The following is a 21,445-nucleotide window of genomic DNA, read 5'->3' on the forward strand; positions in this document are numbered from 1 at the left end:
AACCACTATGGAGTGTGACATCACATATAACTTCATTGCTGAACATGGGCACACCCCCCCCCCCCCCCCCCCCCCAAAAAAAAGTAAATCCCAGCAGAGTTTTTCGCTGCTGATGTAAACACAGAAGGACATGAGGAAAAAAAAGGAGTGCTGTAGTTGTAAATGAAAAGGATGCACATGCAGGAAGATAGGACCTCGTTCCTTTTCTCTCCCTATGTACTCACCTTGTCTCAATGAATTTTTATTAGTGATAGATAAAGCAGGCTACTTTTGTGTTAGGTCAGTATATTTGTTCTTGATTAATACAAACTGATTTGGGGACTCTATTGATTGCATGCCCACCTAATAAATATGTACTGCGCTTCCGTGTTTGTTATCGTGCGTGTGTGTGCTGGGTGGCCTGCCTTTATCTGCCCTGGATGGGGGATTGATTGGGAGCCGTGCTTGTTTGCCCACATTCTGGGCTTTATCACGGGGAAGGGGAGATAGAGAACGCCACTCGCCGTAAGCCATGGCCCGTAAATCAGCCTCATTTAGGTTGCCTTTATTGGACCGATCCTGACACTCGTCATCCTCCAATTGCTCGGAGCATATGGCATATTTCAAACGAACAGATTGTGAATCATAAAGAAATGAAATTAATAACCAGCTCTGCTCGCAGAGGAAACAAACCATAATGACAAGCAATGGCAAAGCCAGCCGCTACCTCTTCCTCCTCCTTCTGTACTTTATCAGTCCCTCTTCTCCGAGCCTCCCGAGGTCACCTCCAAGGTCAGAACTAATCTTCCTGCTGATCGGGAATAGTGACCCCTACCATTAGTCATATCTTACAGTAAGATAGAAACAGGAAATATAATGCCTTTTCTTCTTTCTTTTATGTGTCTGTAAGCCATTCTGTCTCGCTCGCAGTAATGTGACACCTCCGACTGGCTCTCGCACAGATCACACTTGAGCACACCGAGCGATGGCTTCGCTAAAATGGCTGCCATTAGAGTTAGTGTTTCTTATGTGCTCACGTATACGCAGAAATACATGTGTGCATTCTGTTCTTCTGATGAACATTCATCTTAGTCAGACATCAGTCAGAGTCAGTACTTATTAATGTGTGTGTGTGTGTGCTTGTGTGTGTGTACTGCAGACTGTGAATGCCTTCAGTGTTTACTGACAGCAGGAAGAGATCTCTGTCTAAACTAACACGCTCTGATGCCTCTACTGATCAAAGCTCCTCTTTAACCAAACTTTCCTCATGTTTCTCTCTCTCTCTCTCTCTCTCTCTCTCTCTCTCTCTGTCTCTGTCTCTCTCTCTGTCTCTCTCTCTCTCTCTCTCTCACACACACACACACAGTTTCAGAGAAAAGGTGTTGTAGTGCTATGCTGCACTTTATTAGAAGCTGATTAAGTGTTGGTGCATGTTATATCAAAAGAGGTGAAGTTTTTCCTAGAAAAGCAGCAAAGAAAGGAACTCCCATAGGATCTTGTTTGATCAATTACAAAATTGATCTTTTTTTTTTTGTTGGTTTGTTTTGTTATAATTTTATATATCTGCTTTAATGTGTTGATACCTATGACTTTGGTTGCAGTCCAGAAGTTTGGCTAGTACTGGAGCTAAAAAAATTTGCGTGTATCAAGAGTAAATGCATTTACTTTTCTAACTTCAGATTAATAATTACATCAATAACAGAGGAGAAGCTCTGAGATGTTTTATTATGGGTTGATGAAAATGGCAGCTCGGTGTTTTGTTTGTGTCTGAAAGAAAGAGAGAGAAAAGCTTAGAGAGCATGTATTGTGTGAGAGAGATAGAGAGAGAGAGAGAGAGAGAGAGAGAGAGAGAGAGAGAGAGAGAGAGAGAGTGTGTGTGTGTGTGTGTGTGTGTGTGTGTGTGTGTGTGTGCAGGGTTTAATCTGCATTATGTCTGACAGCATGCCTGCAATGGTAGAGTTACAGAGGTTGTGTGAGCGTGACGCATTGCTGCTTTATGGAGCAGGAGCAGGTGGCATTTCATGCGATTCTCATCACCGCCACCATATCTCCTCTCTCTCCGTCTCTCTCCTTTTTTCTTTATCTGCTCTTTTTTCTTTTTGTGTATCTCCTGCCTCATACCCAACTCTTCTTCTTCCTACAATTTCCCGTGGCTCTGCCTCTGCCTCTGTCCCCTTGCTTTATTTCCACATTTGTGTTTATATACGCGTTTTGACTTCTAAACGATTCTCAATGCCATTAGCAGCCGGGGTATTTTGGTTAGCGGTACACATACACAGATTAATATGCATTGTCTAATTTTGATTCTTTTTAAATTCAAAAATTGTTAAAAGCTCTACTGGCACCACAGTGTGTGTGTGTGTGTGTGTGTGTGTGTGTGTATGGGGTGCTGAGGGTGCTGAGTACTGGGTGCTTTCTATAGCACTGCTCTCTGTCTCAGTCCCCATGAACAGACTCGCTGTGATTAAAAGCCGCAGTGTCCATTTAAGAGGCAGCGATTGAGTTGGTTACCAGGACAACCTTCCAAAAGTAAACAAAAGTTTTTTTTTTTTTTCTTTCAGGATGCTTACAATTAATAAAACTCTTCCGGAACAGCCTGCAGGGATTTATGGAACTTGGCAGGCTAGGAATTGACTGTTCATTGAAAAGGAAAAAAGTGAACACTTATCATGACCCTGAGAGAGTCGAGGCTCAGGGTGGGAAAGTGCGTCTGTGTGTGCGTGTGTGTGTGTGTGTGTGTGCGTGTCTGTGTGTGCGTGTGTGTGTGTGTGTGTGTGTGTGCGTGTGCGTGTGTGTGTGCTGCCTCCACACATTAAAGTGCAGTGGAGGCTGGTGGTTTTTAAAATAGGGGAAGCACAGGTGTCTGTTTTGTGAAGTATATATCTGTGTGAGTTCTGTTTCATCTGCTGGTCTGGCCTCCTGTTTAATTCTCCGTGTCTCCTCAAAACTGAAAGCTACAGTGGTGCTTCAAACCCTTTGTGGGCCTTTTCGAATTTTCTATATTTTTGCGTAAATATGACCTAAACATCATCAGATTTTCACACAAGTCCTAGAAGTAGACAACAAGAACACAATTAAACAAATGAGACAAAAATGTCATACTTGGTCATTTATTTATTGAGGGAATTGATTCAATATTCCATATTACAATCAATATTACTGTTTATGCAGAAATATCGAAAGATTCTGAAGGGATTCAAGCACGACTTTACAAAAAAACATTTCCAAAATCAGGTGGACAAAATGAGTAGTGTCTGCCTAGCTAGCTAAATTTCACTGAACAATATAGTAACAGATATCTAGACCTATTAATAAACAAACACACACCATCAAACATAACTTCATACTTACAGTTTATTTACAATATAAACCAATTGCAGTGATACAATAGCAAACTGTACTAGTTGTGTAAACCTGTTATGGATTCGGTTACCGACTACTTCAGAGCTTCGATCGCTCTGAGTGTGACTGGTGCTGATATGTTTACATTTGAGATGTCAGTCATGTTCATTACCGTTTCAATGACTGGAAGCTTGGTTATGAAGTTCTGCACTTTGAGAGATCTTCCAATCATCATACGGAGAAGCCGTGCATCAAGGCGGGACATTAGGACACTCTTTCTAGGCAGCTGGGAAATATGGTTGGCAAGCGTATGAATCTTCAGTAGAAGCTAAGTACAAGTTAAGTCTTTTATACAGATGGTGTAATGGCCTCCCAAGTGGTGCAACAAAAAAGCGCGTGTCCTACTGACCTATCATCAAATCCCAGTGCTGCCATAGCCCTCTCTGGCCAGGAATCAAAGGCAGCAAAATTGGATTGGCCATGCTCTCGCTCTCTATTTCCTGTCAATCACAGCAACACTAGCCAATTGTAGACATCTGTGAACTCATGTATGTGGAAAAGGGTAGATAGCGCTTTCTTCCGAATGTGTCCTGAGTGAGTTCAGCTGCCCTGTGATGTCGCATGAGCAGCGGCTAGCTGCAAAGCTAGGTGGAAGCACATGTTTGCCCTCACCCTCTCTGGTTGGTAGCTGTCATGAGATAGCAGTGCGAATTGGCAAATTGAGGAAAACAGTTGGGTTTAAAAAAACCTAAAAACAAAAGATTCTGGTTAATCACTAAGAAAAGACTCAAAATATGGGAACTTTGGCTCATTGCTGTAGGATAGAGGTTCTCAAGCTTTTGTAACTAAAGCCCCCCGAGCCTCCCCTATCATCTGGCACCCCCCCTCATTTTGGAGGAGACCAGGTATAATGATTATCAATTCTATATAACATATATTGATATATAACATAATCTACAATCTGTTTTTGATAGATAGATAGATAGATTTTTTTTGCTTTTGTGTTTTTGTAGCCTACTTTTCTTTAATTACTTTTCATAACTTTTATGATAAAAAAAAAAAAACTTTTATGACTTTTATAAAACTATATACCGGACATGTATGGAACATGAATGATCAAAAATGTTTCTGAACACTTTAACTGTTTTGAACAAGAGAACTAGGCTGTAATAACGTGTACTATTTTACATGTAAAACATGTTGCATTCCACTCGTCTTGCGTTATAAAAAACATCCGCATAAGAATGATGTAAATTGGGACGAAGGGTGCATCTCGTTAACCATGACATTGTTAAATCTCCGGCTCTCAGCCCCTCACTGAACAGAGCAGACGCAGACAGAGGTGTGAGTGCAGCGGGAAAGCAAGACCTCGCGCTGACAGGACAGTACTGGCGACATTTGGAAAGTTGCTAAGGTTTGTCCAAAAAGTCGCTAAATTTGTCCAGCAACTTTTTTTTGCAAAAAAGTTGCTAAAGCGGTCTGAAAAGTGGCTAAGTTGGCAACACTTGTCTGCACTGACAGCTAGATAAAAGGCAGACTAAGCTCCGCCTCTCCCAGTGAAAAGAAAATACAGAAGGAGAGGGAACGCAGGGTTTTCCATTTATGCACATTCTGTTTGAAAAGCAATGAAATACACCGAGTACCCAAATGATGCCATGTCTGTGTTTTTTTCTTCTTGAAAACAATTTGCGCCCCCCTTCTGATCTCTCCGCAGTTTGAGATACACTGGTCTTGGAGTATGATCTTGGGGTGCGAAAGATCCCACATTCAAGCCCTGGACAAGCTCATGTTTGGGGCAGTGGTAGCTTAATACATGATGTTGCACTACTAATTGGAAGGTTGTGAGTTCAAATCCCAGTACTACCAAGCTGCCAGTGCTAGGCCCTTGAACAAGGCCCTCAACTGCTCAGTCTAAATGTCTAAATGCGATAAATGTAAGTTGTACTGGATAAGGACGTCTGCTAAATGCCATAAATGTTAAATACACTGTAATTACACTTAGCATCGACCTCATTCACTGCTTTTGTGCATTGAGACACATAAACATTGCATCACAGCTTTTGACTTCCAGAGTGATAAATATCGTAAGACATGTGAAAGCAGCCAACAGCATCTTTTGGAACTGCTCCTCATGCTGCATCACAGAGCAACACAACACACTTGGAGGAAAGTGTTATCTACCCTCTTCTGCATACATGAGCTCACAGAAGCCTGTGATTGGCCGGTGTCATAGTGATTGACAGTGGAGGCATGTTATCTGTCCTTTTCTCAGTACAGAGTAATGTGTTGAAGTTCTTGTCTGTAGTAATTGCACATAGACATACATGCTGGAGTACAGTGGTTGGAATCAAGCGACATTGTTTTTTAGTTATTGCCAAATATTGTTGATGTTCTAGAGATTGTAGAATAAAGATGAAAGTATGATTACTAATGTTCCGCTCTCACAACTCTATCAGAGCATTGCTAATGCCTGCTGATACCCTTACGCCTCGCTCTCTATCTCCATCCTCTCACACCTTCTGATCCAATAGCCACAGACCCTCACAACACAACACCCTTTATCAGGGCCATCGCTTGTGTGTGTGACTGTGTGTGTGCCGTGCCAGGACTTCAACACAAAGAACCCAGTGTTGAGTCTGATGCTCCCCCTTTCTCTCTCTCTCTCTCTCTTTTTCTCTCCCCAGTCTTGCTCCCTTTCTTTACCCCTCCCTCCTGTTCTTCCTCTTTTTTGTTCTGTGTGTGTGTGTGTGTGGTGTGTGTGTGTGTGTGGTGTGTGTGTGTGTGTATATATTTGTGTGTGTGCTCCAGATGGCTTCTTATGATGAAATGGGATTTAAAAAAAAAAAAAAGTGTAGACATTCCACAGGGGAGAGATGCAACAAGCACTAAGTCCTGTAGAGCCTAGATGCAGGCGGTGAGATCAGACTCAGCCCCAGTGCCCTTACTGAAAGAGCTGATCTGAGTCCAGTCATCTCTCTCGCATCCGTCCGTAGCCTGTCTCATCGTCCTCGTTCACACACAGTCAACATTAGCACACAATAAAGGCCAGAGCCTTTGCCTACGTCAAATAAATCTAGCCATTCTCAACAGATTCCTGCACGATGTGTGAGTGAGCAATTGATTCTGGAATAAAAAAAGGAAAAAAAAGAAAAGGAACGAAACGCTGTTTGTCAAGAAAGACAGTCATACGGTCCTCGTACGGCATGAATTATTGAAAGGAGGATGGTGGAGAAGGATGATACGCAGGCCGAGAGAAACAGAGGGATGACAGGAGGTGTAGGAGCAGCCGAGGAGACATATCACAAAGATGGACAGAGACAGAAGAGAGAGCGAGTAAGAGAGAGAGAGAGAGAGAGAGAGAGAGAGGGAACGCAGTAGTGTGCTGTCTGTATGCTGGTTTTTGCTTTTCCCTCATGGCTTTCCTTTCTCCTCGTGTGGCAGTGTGCCATGTTCTCCATTTGCTACTGGTTTCACTTCTGTAGAGAGCTTATTTCATGATAGTGGACTGCTCACAGGCTAGCCGTGTGTGTGTGTGTGTGTGTGTGTGTGTGTGTGTGCTGTTAGGATATAAACGTGGTATAAACATGAACAACAGATTTAGGAGACCACATTCATATTCTTCAATTAATGTGGATTAGTTTTTGTTCTTTCTTTTCAAGATCAAGATTAAAGCTCATTTTCATATCTGTCTCATTCCTTCTCATGTCCGCACCTCCTCATTGGCACAACTCTGAAACACACAACTTTTACTAGTCTGATTTGTGGTGAATGATAAAATGAAGCATCGTCCTGAGACTAATTCTTAGAATGTTTCTGAAGTTGTGCTGGGAGTCACAGGTGAATTACAATGTGTGTGTGTGTGTGTGTGTGTGTGTGTGAGTATGTGCATTATGGGATGTAGTGATGTGTGTGTGCGCGTGTGTCTGTGTGTGTCTGTGTGTGTGTGTGTGTGTCTGTGTGTACAGCACACGGTGGCTTAGTGGTTAGCACGTTCACCTCACACCTACAGGGTGGGGGTTCGATTCCCACCATGGCCCTGTGTGTGTGAAGTTTGCATGTTCTCCCTGTGCTGAGACGGTTTCCTCCGGGAACTCTGGTTTCCTCCCCCAGTCCAGAGACGTGCATTGTAGGTGCATTGTAGGTGGATTGGCGTTTCCAAAGTGTCCGTAGTGTATGAATAGGTGTATGAATCACTGAATGAATCACTGAATGAATCACTGAATGAATCACTGAATGAATCACTGAATGAAACTGTATGAATCACCATCTTCAGTCATCTTGACTCCGTCTTGCCACTGGATCATGGGGTCACCGGGAAGTGAGAGTAGGCCGATGCTGCGCAAGTCTTCCTCACTTTAATCCGTGCAAGTCGAGTTCCAGTTTGTGTTCTCAAAATCGACGGACGAACTCCTGTGTGTGTGTGTATGTGTGTGTATATGTGTATGCACATTATAGGATGTAGAGATAAGTGTGAGTGTGTTGAGGGATGCAGCAGGTTTAGTCTGGGCTCTTTGGTGCATGTGTTTGTGTATGTGTCTGTATATGTGTGTGTGTATGCATTGTGGGATGTTGCTGTGTTGTGTTATGTCTGGTATGTGTGTGTGTGTGTGTGTGTTTAGCAGGGTGCAGTGCTCATATGGAGTGTCAGTGGGGAGACTAGAGATGGGGAAAGTTTCTGCAGTGTTGATGGATTCCTGTGGTTCCTTCCGTGGTGTTTTGGTTAATTACTGTACTAATGCAGGGCTCCCCACTGCAACACTCAAGTCTCTGATCACATTTGCACACTCCTAGCTACACACACACACACACACACACACACATATCTCATAGATAGACCCATATTGGAATTTTGTAAACCTGTATTAGATATTAATTTGCACTAAAGTGTTTGTATGCTAATGTCTGCATGTGTCTGATCGCCTCCATGTCCTGAGCAGTACTGTCTCGTAGTTCTCACTTTCTCTCTATTTATGCCTCGTCTTCCTCAAGTCTCTGTGTTCGTGATTCCTGTACTATGTTGTTCATTTACAGAAAAAATGACAAAACAGCTGTTTCATATCCACATATTCCTCCTGTTTGCTTTCTTCACTTTTCCTAGAAATTGCACCAGGAATTGTCAGGCCGTCAATCGTGCTGCTATTTCACCTCTCTTTACTATGACTTGTTAAATTCCTACATCATAATGTACGTGTGAAGAGGACACAATTCTAACTAACGCCACAAGCATAGCTTTCACTTAACCTGGATGAGCTCAGTAGGGCTGGCTAATGTAGCTAAAGCATGCACAGCTCTTAAGGCATGAGCTGAAAAGCTCAGATCCATCCAGACCCAGACGTTAATATTTGGAGATACAGACACACACAAATCCTACTGAAGCTTCATTCACTCCCCTTAAGTTAGGGTTAACCTAAGGTGTTGCCATAACAACACTTGAAAGGCACAATCTAAGCAAGCGGAGGGTATAGGGTATGATCTAAATCTCTGGATCTCTGGACAGCTGCATTAAACTCCACAGGGGGCGAAGATGGTAGCGGCATAGCTGTTAGCAAGCTGGACAGAATGAAGTCTTTGCACATAATAATGTTGGGTTTTTGTTGGAAGTAGTACTGGTTATTGTGCTTGGCTTATGTTGAGCAATGTAAAAAAACAAACAAGTGCAGAGTAAAAAAAAAACCAAATGGAGAGGCAGAGAGAGCGAGAGAGAAAGAGAGAGAGAGAGAGAGAGTGCGTGCCAGTGTGCATCCGAGTGCTGGCAGGCTTGAAGACAGCCAGCTGGTCAAATATCTGTTTTTGAGTTTGTTTTCCAAAGACCTGCTCTAGCTGAAAGGAGATGAGAGAGTGTTTTTTCCCCCCTTATTGGCCTGTCTCTGAGCTGTCAGCCAACATGCTCGAAGAAAACCAAAAAAGGGCGCACTGTTCTACTTTATCCACTAGATGGCACACTTTCATCCTGAGCCTGGGACAGGAGCATTTATTGGTAAGCACGTTAGACACATACAGTACAGTACCCACACACACACACACACACACACACACACACACAAGTGCTTTTAACATGAATTCTCTCAACGAAACATCCTGTTGATCTAGGTATGTGCACGAGAACGCAGACCCTGGTGATAGGTAATGTGGAAACAGATAGATGGATAGATTGTTGTCAGCACTTCCGATGGAGGCCGTTATACAATATGCACATTTACACACTAATATGATAAGAGTGAACAAGAGTAAAAGATCAAGTCAGAGTGATCAGGTTCAATTGAAAGTTCTGTATAAGTTCGGCGGTTAGTTATCAAAATGTCGCCCTCCGCTTTCTTAGTCTCATTAGCAGCTGATGCTGTGCCCTGCTGATTTCTATACCACAGAGATATGTATCATTCCAACAGTCATTTGCACAGATACAGCAGCACTGTGATAAAGAAAGGGGGATATGAAGGTATTCAATACGAAGCAGCACTGAAAGGCACAGCACGGTGGCTTGGTGGATTTCTTCGCACCTACGGTGTTGGGGGTTCAAATCCCGACTCCACCCTGTGTGCATGGAGTTTGCATGTTCTCCCTGTGCTTCCGGGGTTTTCTACAGGTACTCCAGTTTCCTTCCCCAGCCCAAAAACATGCGCTGTAGGCTGATTGGCATTTCCAACTTGTCTGTAGTGTGTGATTGTGCCCTGCAGTGGGTTGGCACTCCATCCAGGGTGTCCCCCACCTTGTGCCCAGAGTTCCCTGGGATAGGCTCCAGGCTCATTGTGACCCTGTGTAGGATAAACGTTATGGAAAATGGATGGATGGATGGATGTATTCAAGTGCTCAACGTGATTCCCTGGTGATCATGGGATTTGAACTTGCAACCTTCTGATCACCAAAACCTCTGAGCCGTTACTATAAACCTAGCTGTACACCTCAGGAATTGTTGTGCGTGTTATGTCAAGCTCTAATACTTCTTCCTTCTACTATACAGGATTATATGCTCAGCCGAAAGCTTCTTCACCTGTCTGTGGCTGTCTCTCGCCCTCTCTCTCTCTCTCGCTCTTGCCCTCTCTCTCTCTCTCTCTCTCTCTCTTTCTCTCTCTCCCTCTCTCTCTTGCTCTCGCTCTCTCTCTCTGCCTCTCTCGCCCTTTCTCTCTCCCTCTCTCTCTCGCTCGCTCTCACCCTCTCTCTCTCTCCCTCTCTATCTCTCGCTCTCACCCTCTCTCTCTCTTTCTCTTTCGCTCGCTCTCGCCCTCTCTCTCTCCCTCTCCCTCTCTATCTCTCGCTCTCGCCCCTTCTCTCTCTCTCTCTCTCGCTCTCTCTCTCTCCCTCTCACCCTCTCTCTCTCTCTCCCTCTCTTTCCCTCTCTCATCCTCTCTCTATTTTGCTCTCTCTCACCCTCTCTCTCCCTCTCTATCTCTCGCTCTCGCCCTCTCTCTTTCTCTCTCTCTCGCTCTCTCTCTTGCCATCTCTCTATCTTGCTCGCCCTCTGTCTCTCGCTCTATTGCCCCCTCTCTCTCTCTCTCTCTCTCTCTCTCTCTCTCTCTCTCTCTCTCTCTCTCTCTCTCCCTCTCTCACCCTCTCTCTCTATGTTCCTGTAGAGTTACCTGCAGAATTATTGCCATCCTTCAAGAGAATGGGAAAAATAATGTGGAAGTAAACACTACACATAATTTAACATAAGAACTCAAAAACATATCAACAAAATGAAATCTTTTAACTCTTCAAACTCTCGCATTGTCGTCCATCACCACGGGGAGAAACCATTGAGTTGGAGCTTGAAATTTTTGCATGGAGATGTGTTCTACAATTCTTCTGTCAGTGTTACACATTACAGGAACAACTTGGGGCTAATATTCTCTCTAGAGGAGGCTTCATACAATAATTAAAAAAAAAAATACAAAAAAGAAAAACATATGCTCTACCTAAAAAAAAATAATAAATTTCACATTGAGAAAAAATATAGTATTTTATTAAACCTATGCAGCACTAACAAATACAGTATTTAAATATAAAGTATTACTCATTGCATGTGCTGTTCACATTTTTATATATTAATGTTTGACATTATTTTTAGAAGGTTGCCAGTAATACTGGAGTTGACTCCAGGTCTCTCTCCACCCCAGTCCCATCTGCTCTCTTTTTACTTTCTTGCTGTCTGTCTTTTTAAAAGTGCATTTCCCAGTAGCTAGGCAGTAGGGCCGTGGTATTAGCATGTTTGCCTTGAAGAAAGCACTATGGGGCTTTGGGAAAGTTTACTCATATGAGTTGAAAGCAGCGAGGGGCGGGAGGGGGGTGGTGCTCTAATTGTGAGCAAATACTCCCATGGCTTTGAGGCAGTGAAGGAGAGAGAGTAAGAAAGGGAGGAATGATGCACAGAGAGAGAGCGAGAGAGAGAGCGAATGATGAGCTGATAGAGAGATATAGATAGGGGATGAAACCGAACATACAGTCCTGCACTGCAGCTATTTATTTATTTTTTTTTCAGTTTCTGTGAGTCCAGCTGAATTTTCAGTTTGATAGATGTCATAAAGGCATTTTAGTGCAGTGATGTAATGCTGGCTTTGTGCGGCTGAAGCTGTAGCGAATGGCAGACTGAGCGCTGTGTTGTTGTCTTCCTCTCCTGTTGTTTTACTGGCTTTGTTCCAGGATGTTGGACAGACCTCCACAGCAACGGACAGCTCTCCAGAAAAGAGGGAGAGAGAAAAATCTCACCCAATTTCCACTTTGTGTCCTCTCTCATTGCCGTTTTTTTTTTCTTCTCTTTTCTCTCCCAGTGAAGACTGTGAGAACAAAGACACACCGGCTCACAGGCACACACACTGCGCAACATGTGTGCCTTGAAACACACACTCGCTGTCCACTTTATTAGGAACACCTATACACCTGAATATTCATACATATATCTAATCAGTCGGTCATGTGACAGCATGTGATGAGTAAAATCATGCAAATACAGGTCAAGAGCTTCAGTGACTTTAACAATGGCATAGTTGTTGTTATCAGACAGGCTGGTTTGAATATTTCAGTAACTTTCATATACACAGAATACTGAGAAAATATCACAAAAAACATCCCGTGAGTGGCTAGAATGGCCAAACTGTTTTGGGCTAACGGGAAGACTACAGTAACTCAAGTAACCACTCTTTACAACTGTGCTGAGCAGAAAAGCATCTCAAAACGCATAAAATGTCAAACTATGAAACAGATGGGCTACAACAGCAGCAACAGCAGAAGACCACATCGGGTTCCACTGTCAGCCAAGAACAGGAAGTGTGCACAGACTCACCAAAACTGGACAGCTGAAGATTGGAAAACTTTTACCTGCTTTGGCTTCAGTGACTTGTATGTGCATGATTTTATGCACTGCGCTGTGGCTACATGATTGGCTGATTGGATAACTGCATGAATAAGCAGCGGCACAGGCGTTCCTATTAAAGTGGCTGGTGAATGTATGTATGTATGTATGTATGTATGTATAGGTATGTCTATTTAATGCATACACACTGGCCTTTTAGGGCAACTCTTATCAGTGGGGTGAATGTCTTGTGTACCTTTAGTAGCTTTTAGGAAAGTAAATCTAGTGTACCAATAATGATCATTTGAGGTACATAAGTGGACTTAATAGCAATTTTGTATCTTCCAGAGTACCTCTTACTACTTTCCTATTCCCATTGTTTCCACCTGTACAGTATCTTTGTTTGACAGTACACAAAATCTACATCTGTAAGTTTGCTAGGTGAGCTGACTTGGCTCTACTGCTCTTTGGAGAAGAAAAGGCTTCTCTTTAAATCAGAAACATCTACTCCTGCCCTGTAAACAATGCCTGTAATCGGCTTGTATGTGGTTTTACGCTGAGTAGTGCAAACATTATAATTCCTGACATTACAGAATTTCCAATGTTTCAGTGGGTTGAATATTAGATCATTGTAGTTAAATACTTTGATTAGATGTTTCTCAGAAAACTAAATCTAAGAGCACAATAAACATCGGCACTTCTGTGTATGCTGGTGTGTGTGTGTGTGTGTGTGTGTGTGTGTGTGTGTGTGATGTTCCCTTGCTCTGCTGTTGTGGAAAGCCCAAAGGAATTACTGTCTCACCTGCTGTTTCGAGTGAGTCTGGAGAAACAGTTGCTCAGTCCCCAGAGGATCGCAGAGATATAGCATTAAACGAGTGTGCTCCCACCATCATCACATCTCGTGATCTGCCCGTCGCATTCTGCACTCCCTGCTGTCAGAAATCCTCTGAGAAATGCTGTGAAACAAAAGAACGGATTCTTTTACTATTTACTAACTGCGCTTTTCACTGACATCCTGCTCGCATATCTGGGACTGCTGTGTGAGTTATATATGCTAGGTATACACTACTGCATCACTATTTTGTATTCTGTTTTGGAAAAATAACAGAAAGCAGTGTGCGTGTGTGTGTGAGTGTGTGTGTGTGTATATATATATATATATATATATATATATATATATATATATATATATATATATATATATATATATATATATATATATATATATATATATATATATATATATATATATATATATGTATATATACATATATATAAATGATCTGTATGGTTATTAGCTGTTATGGCTCACGGCAAATTACAGACTGTTGGGAGTTTGACCTGGATGGATAGCAGATTATGGATAACTATAAGGTTTCTTTTTGAGACACAGTGATATTAAAGATCTGCAAAGAATGCTTAGATACCAGAGCAATACCCACCCCCCACCCCCCCCCCCCCCACACACACACACATACACACACAACCTCCTGTCTCTCCCTGTTCCTCCTTGCTGCATCTCTTCGAGCTGTTTTAAACAGAGACCCTCTCTGCACATTTCAGCTCCACAATTAAAGTGAAAGAGCTGTGGTGCAGGGCAGACTCGCCGTAGCCAGCTCTGCGCCATTCATCACGGCGTATTTTACATTGACCTTGACACCCACTTCATTAGAATAAAGGTTGTCTAGCATTTAGGTTGCATCGTTCCCTGAGTCCAGACCCAATGCAGGTTCCTGCTTAGCCACAGCAGCAGTGAGTCTGTCAGGTGCTATCTGCATTTTCCAACTCGTACTTTTTCATCTTCTCTTTCCAGCTTCTCTCGCTGTAGAGGCTCACAGTGTAACAGCTATAGGAATGTGATAAGATAAAAACAACAAACTGGCAAAGACGAGGAAAAGGCGAAGGTTTATGAAGAGTGAATGTCTCTGATTGACCGTCTCTTCACTCCAGTACACGGTGTACTCTTTGGTTTATTAGTTGTTTGTTGATTTTTGATATTTTTCTCTTTTTTTTTTCACTTGTTTGGTCTTTTTCTCCCCCCTCATGTTTGTACCTTCTCTCTCACACACAAAACTCAGATTTATCTCCATTATTCTCCCATCAGTCAAACACAGACAGGGCAGTACTGCAGAAAAATGTGCTACGACAGAAAAGACCTCCTCAACCACTCTGTACTATAGACATAATTAGAATTCAATTATTAATGAAGGATACTTAAAAAAAGATCGTTTCATGAATCCCTATTAGTGAATTTGCTCTTCATTTTAATATTTGTCATTTGATTTATATGGGGGATAATGCAATATGGACTCAATTAACAATGCATGGCCTACGTAATATGATTTGCAGTTAATGCAGTTGGAATAAGCGAGAAGAAAGCAAAGTGATTCGAAATCCCAAATGTAATTTGTTCAAACAGGTCATTTTTCCAGTCTGTACAAAGGTGCCAAATATATACTCTCATGCCAGGCGTGCATTTTATTTGCAATGAAAATGACTTGAAAGCTTGAATATCTGTCCTCATCAGCAGTGAAGAATATCCAAAGTTGCACCATTCTTATGGACTCTGGTGCTTAGTGAGCAACAGCAGCAGGCCAAATACTCCAGCCTGGCATCATTATTCAGGCTTTAGAGGAGTGTGGAGCAGGGCCCAGGCCGAGGCTTCTCTGCCTCTTAAAACACTGTGCTCTTGGCTGATTGCATTGTTTCCTGTGTTTGTCTGCTGAAGAAAAGTGCCACGCTCACAGCGGAGAGGGGGCAACGGAGGGCCGGCTGCTAAGACTCTCTTCAGCCCAGTCCCTCCTCCCCGAACCCACAGCTGAGCTCCAGGCCTCGGACCCAGGATAAAAAGCGTCTTTGTTCACTACTCAATAGCATTAGGCATGGGCTTCCTATGGGGGTCAAGACCAAGCCTTGTGCAAAGACAGAACGGGAAACATAAAAAAAATACATAATAAATACATTCAAAAAAACAATAAGCATGCCATCAACAATATATATCATCACATGTATACATTGTGACTTTGAGCAGCAGGGAGTCCAACCAAATTCAGTCATAAAGTTCTTTAAATAAAGCAAAACGCCCTTAATCACAGATCAAAGGAGCCAGTGCAAATGTCTAGTGTTTTCTCTTTTATTTCCTATCAATAAATTATCCCATGTTAAAAGGCTGGCTGTTGTCCTCCCTCTGTGTGTTTTAACCCATCACTAAGCTGATCGGATATCTTTTTGGAAGTCTGACTAAAGCATCCGCTTTAAATGGGATGTCTCAGATTCCTGCATCCTCCGTATTGTTTTTTGGGGGTTTTTCTGACCGTTTAATGTTCTGACAGAGAGGAGGTGAGTTCCCAGGGTTCCTTGTAGCACTGTGTTCAGTGTATTGGCCTATAACCTCCTACTCTTTGCACAAACACTTCTTGTTTCCTGAAAGATGTCATTGTTTATGCAGTTTGTTGCCACTGAATGTGTTTTTTGGGGTTTTTTTTTTTACAATCTAAAGTTGATTTTGTCTTTGTTGAAAGCTCATTCTCGACTAGGTCTGGAAAAGCTGGTGGAAATTCTCCTGGGCCTCGGGCTGACCTCTCAGTGACTGGCCACCTTGTTCTTAAAGACAGAGGCGAGAGAGGGATGAAAAAATAGAAGAGAAAGTGTTTGACTCAAGCCTCAATGTGCGCCTTCTATACCAGTTGTAAAATGGCTTATTCTTCTGGTCACCATGGTGACAATTAACACTGTTGCACAGCCTTTTGTTCCAGGCCAGTTCGGCAGTTTTTTTTTCCCCTTCTTTTTCTGAGCAAAGCGATTTTTCACTGGAAAAATAGAACAACAACCAAGCACAGAAGCATGGCAGTGGCCATTTTACATAAACAGTTTAGGAATCACTTCCAAATGGCCATGCCACGTCTTTTAAAGTGAATATGTAGCTTTTTTTTGCTTTTTTTTTTTTACTTCCTGGTCTTTCAAAGCTGTTAGTCTCACACATCATTGAGAGGCCTTCATCCCACTTCCATCCCTCTTCTCCCCCAAAACCCTCTCTGTGCCGTCTCTCCTCCTCTCCCTCCCTCTCTCTCTCCCTCCCTCCATCTCCCTGTCTCCCTTTCCTTCCCAGTCTACAGCCGACATCAAGGGTGCTGGAATGATATGAAAAAGGCCCAAACTGATTAAGTAATTATCAGTTTTCCCAGTTTCTTTTGGGCAGATCTCTATCATGAAAGCATATCAAATTCCACATTATGTACCTCAGAGTCGATTTGTAGCTCATCATCTCCCTGTCTAGTTTCTCACATGCTGTTCTGAAGTGCTTTTCCTTTTCTTTATGCTAAACGTTTAATATAGGAGATTCAGCGCATCATCAGAGGGGTCCTAAATTACTTTTTTCCTCTCCATAGATTCATTTTCAGGGCAAAAACAAGAACAGAACTGCTCACTATTTGAATTAAAGCCAGTGTAGTATGCTGTGTGGTTTAAATGGCTGAGCACTGAGAGTGGTGATGTGAATTCAGTTTTTTGCCTCCATCTAAACCCCCCCCCCCCCCCCCCCCCCCCCTCCTGACATGTTAGCGTTACCATAAAGTGATTTAAATACACCACACATCCGACTCAGCTCATGGAGTCTTACTTTTGTTGTCTCAACATGTTACAGAGAGTGAACAAACTTTAATTTAACAGGGTGAGATGGATCTACAAAAATGCATTAAATGAGCTCATGTGTGACTGCATTTTTGCTGACATTTCCAGTCTTTTATGTTAATACGCCAAGTGAATTAATATTATTATCGCTTGTTGATATTTCATCTATTTAAAAGACTATCTATGCTCACTGATTTATTGAATTTGTTAAGGGAAATGGCTGCCATTTCGTCACTCACATACCGCTTATTTGTATTAGTTGATGACCTCTTTATTTCAAAAGTGCTATGTATTTGACTGTACAGTTTCTCATCCCAAAGACAAGAAATTTCTTGTTGTTTAGGTGCACAAAGGTTGAGTTCTACCTCCAAATCTGTGGTGTAATTTCAATGCAAACTTCTTTCACAGTCGTTTTCTCACAGCATGGTGTGCTATAGCTGTGCTAAGCTCATAGTTTTGTTTGTAAAGTCAACCAAACATGGTTTTACTAATGTATTCATCTCAAGCTACGGAGGATGAAGGTTTAAATTGGGGGCGGAGTTAGTGGTAATTTCTTTTCTTATTACCTCATGGGCAGCTCTGAGCTAAGAAGCACGCCCATCGTGTCGTCTACTGCATTCTAACCCACCTCCTTATCTCTTCATCTCATCCTTCACTGCTGTCTCTGTAAATTATGTGACATTTTTATAATGAAAAGGAAAACTATTAAAATCAACATTTGCTGTCAACTAAAAAAAAAAAAACTTGGGTAATCCCGTTTAATTTTAAAAGGAGCAGCTTTTTTTTTCTTCTTCTTTTTTTTTTTCGCTTTGGTGGCCGCTATCCGCTATTAAAACCTGAAAAGGATGGATGGCTTAAAAGGATGTGTGATAGGGTCTCCATCAAAACAGCGACAATGAAAAATGAATCTTGGCCCGATGACAGCGAGAAGAGAGAAGAAAACAGAGCGCATTTAAATATTTAAATGCGCCTCTTGCCGTAATGATAAATGACAACAGGAATCAAGTAGCTATTGGTGCAGAAAATGAAATAGGGAAGAGGTAGAGAAATTAGGCAAAAAAAAAAAGGTGCAAAATTGAACAGCGTCAGTTTCTCCCTTTACAGTATGCTTGTCAGCTCTTTAAGTGAAAATGTCATTGCTTAACATCATATCAACTCTGCAAATTACTACTTTTCATGGGCATTAGTGTCCATCCTCTCATAGGCTCAAATATGTTCTGATGTCCTCAAAGTTAAACATTCATTTGATTCAGAAGATAAAGTCTGACCTGGTTAAAAAATATAAAAGCCATGGTTTCTTGTGTGACTTTTTAACTTTTCAGGATGACAGTGTCGTCTTTTTATTATGTGTAGCTGATGACATGAGTAGTAATGTTATTTTTGTGTGTGTGTGTGTGTGTGTGTGTGTGTGTGTGTGTGTGTGTGTGCAGGGGAACCGTGTAGAGATGGCCATGTGGCTCCCAAAGAAAACACAGCTCCTGGGTTGGGCCGAGAGTCTGAAAAGGAGTAGCATCGAGCTGCCTGATGACTTTGAGGAACGCATGACTGCTCTCAGGGTCAAGTGGGATCAGCTAGAGGTGAGGCCTTATACAATCAATCTGTTCTCAGCCCTCTGCCTCATACTGTAGATTTAGCCTGCTATTCACATTCAGAAATAACCAAAAGGGGAAAGCCATGACTCAGCTGTTTAGAGGAGGAGCTGAAGATAAATGTTACACTAACAGCTGTTAGTGGATTTATTTATTCATCTCATTTCTCAAGCCAAATCTGCACATGAAGATTTCATTGGCCTAGATACATTTTATACTTATGTCAGTGTGTATTTATGTGTTTTAGATTTTGCATTAATCTGTAATTAGTGCACTCCATGAAAAAGTGCAAATGCTTATGTGTGTTACCTTTATCGCCTGATGATGTTTATGTCCAGTCTTACAGTTTTTACAGCTCTGTGGTTACGTGCGCAATTTGTTGCTGAAGTGTATATTGAAGTATACGAATATCTGACAGTTTTGTGGGGACATTTAGCTGGTCCTCATGGGGAAAACCAAAAAAATGCAGATTTTATTTAACTACCAAATGAGTCAAAATAGTTCACTTTTGGTTACTGATGTTAGAATTGCGGTTGAATTTAGTTGAATTTAGGTGTAGGTATGACGTTAATTAATGGTTATGTAAATGGAAGGTCCTCACAAGGATAGTACGACAAATGTGTATGTGTGTGTGTAGTTGTGTCTTTGTGGTTATTTTGGTCCAGGATTGATTTGTATCACAGTAACTCTTAGTCAGATTAGCGACACCGTCGTTATCCGGAAGCTGAACTATAGCTGCAGCAGTTAGTGTTAATTAAAGCCATATGTAAAAGAATAATCACTGACAGTTATGCAAAATGGCTGCATCCAAACTTTGAAACGAGCTGTGGGTGTGTGATCATTTGGACAGTGTTGAGTGTGTGTTAGCAGCAGGAATGAGACGGCGGTGGTGCGGAGAGTTCAATTTGAGCGTTCCTGATCCCTGCGCTGTGCATTACGCTGTCTCAATTGCATATTAAACAAGCCTATCAAGTCAGCCATTGGCATCTGCTGTGCTGACACAAATTGTGAATTAAATGAAATTGATGTCCTCTGTCGCATTTATGAAGACAGACCATTCTCCGAAGTATGCTGCTTATGAAGAATTGATGATTGCATATTGCTCCAGAACAAAATAAAGTGGCAATAAATTCCTGTTTTTCACTGCTTGACCCTCCAAGGGCATGGATTTCACCACATTTGTCATACGCTGAAAACACTAGCGAGTTTGTCGATTATCAATATTCAGATAAGGAGAGAAAAAGAGACGGAAAGAGAGGTGATGAATAACTGAGATATTTCTGTTGCTCACTGAATATTAGGGTTCTTTTTTGACCTCTCAGCGAAATAGCCTTGCCTGAATTATCTCCTGAACAGGAATACACACATCAGATCACAGTCGAAATGATTGCCTATTACTTTGTAGTCCTTCTCATCTCGCCTTTCACTTATTATTTACTTATTACATTTCTATTATGGACTCATCTCCCAGATGATGTGAGATATGTTTACATTTAGACACATAAAGTACTTTCAAGTACAAGCTTCATCTGTCATATACAAAAAAAATGATACAGAGTACAATTTCTCCATAGTGAAATTCTTGCTATTAGTCGTCTTAACTGTGCAACATATTAGACATTATTAGATACACATTTGGTAGGACACATATGCCAACAGTAGTGTTCAAAAGAGATGTACAAGGACACACAAAACAGGATAATGTACTTATGTGGTACACGATAAAACAGTATTAAAACTATTTTCTACACTATCTGTACAATATATACTCAAGAAGATGACACACGGTGTGATACAATTGTTTGGACATGATTAGACGTACATCGATCAGCCTAATATTATGTAGGTCTCCCTTGTGCCACCGAAACATCTCTGAACCATAGACTGTACAAGACCTCTGAAGGTGTGCTGTGGTATCTGGCACCAAGACGATAGCAGCAAATCCTTTAAATTCTGTAAGTTATGAGGTGGGCTTCCATGGATCGGACTTCTTTGTCCAGTATATCCCATGGAAGCTCGATCGGATTGATGTCTGGGGAATGTGGAGGCCAAGTCAACGCCTTGAACACTTTGTCATGTTCCTCAAACCGTTTCTGAACAATTTTTGTAGTGTGGCAGGGTGCATTATCCTGCTGAAAGAGGCCACTGACATTATTGAATACCGTTGCCATGAAGGGGTGTACTTGGTCTGCAACAATGTTTAGGTAGGTGGTACATGTCAAAGTAACATCCACATGAATGCCAGGACCCAAGGTTTCCCAGCAGTCATTTATGGCAGTGACGGGTGTATTGACCATACTTACATGTCGCCCATACAACACACTCAAGTGTCCTGTTTCAGTAATGTCTTTAAAGATGCTCTTGCAAGTGTGTAATATTGCAAGAGAGTAGTTTGCTAGATAACGCCTGTTTTGAACATAAGATATTAAATGTTATTTTTTTAATTATTAATACTAATATTAATAAGTAATTTATAGCTCTGGGTTACATGTATGAACAATTTTCGAAGTTGCATCACTTCGCATTGACCGTTGGGCAAATTCTGCCTCTGAAGTCTGTATTTATGTATCAATTGATCCCTTACCTCTCTGAGGGGTCATCGAACAAGCAAACTTCATTTGAGCTAGTACAGTAATAGAAC

General features: G+C 41.8%; 1 protein-coding gene across 2 annotated transcripts in view; it reads left to right on the forward strand.

Annotated features, from left to right (window-relative positions):
- Window positions 1-21,445, forward strand: part of akap6 (A kinase (PRKA) anchor protein 6) — a 109,753-nt gene that overhangs the window by 68,821 nt on the left and 19,487 nt on the right. For both annotated transcript variants that reach the window (XM_017477206.3, XM_047157685.2), the window contains exon 10: window positions 18,646-18,792. In XM_017477206.3, the coding sequence (XP_017332695.1) occupies window positions 18,646-18,792 (147 nt within the window). The remainder of the gene's footprint in view (window positions 1-18,645; window positions 18,793-21,445) is intronic.

Source organism: Ictalurus punctatus, chromosome 9, assembly GCF_001660625.3.
Source record: "Ictalurus punctatus breed USDA103 chromosome 9, Coco_2.0, whole genome shotgun sequence".
NCBI classification, from domain to species: domain Eukaryota; kingdom Metazoa; phylum Chordata; class Actinopteri; order Siluriformes; family Ictaluridae; genus Ictalurus; species Ictalurus punctatus.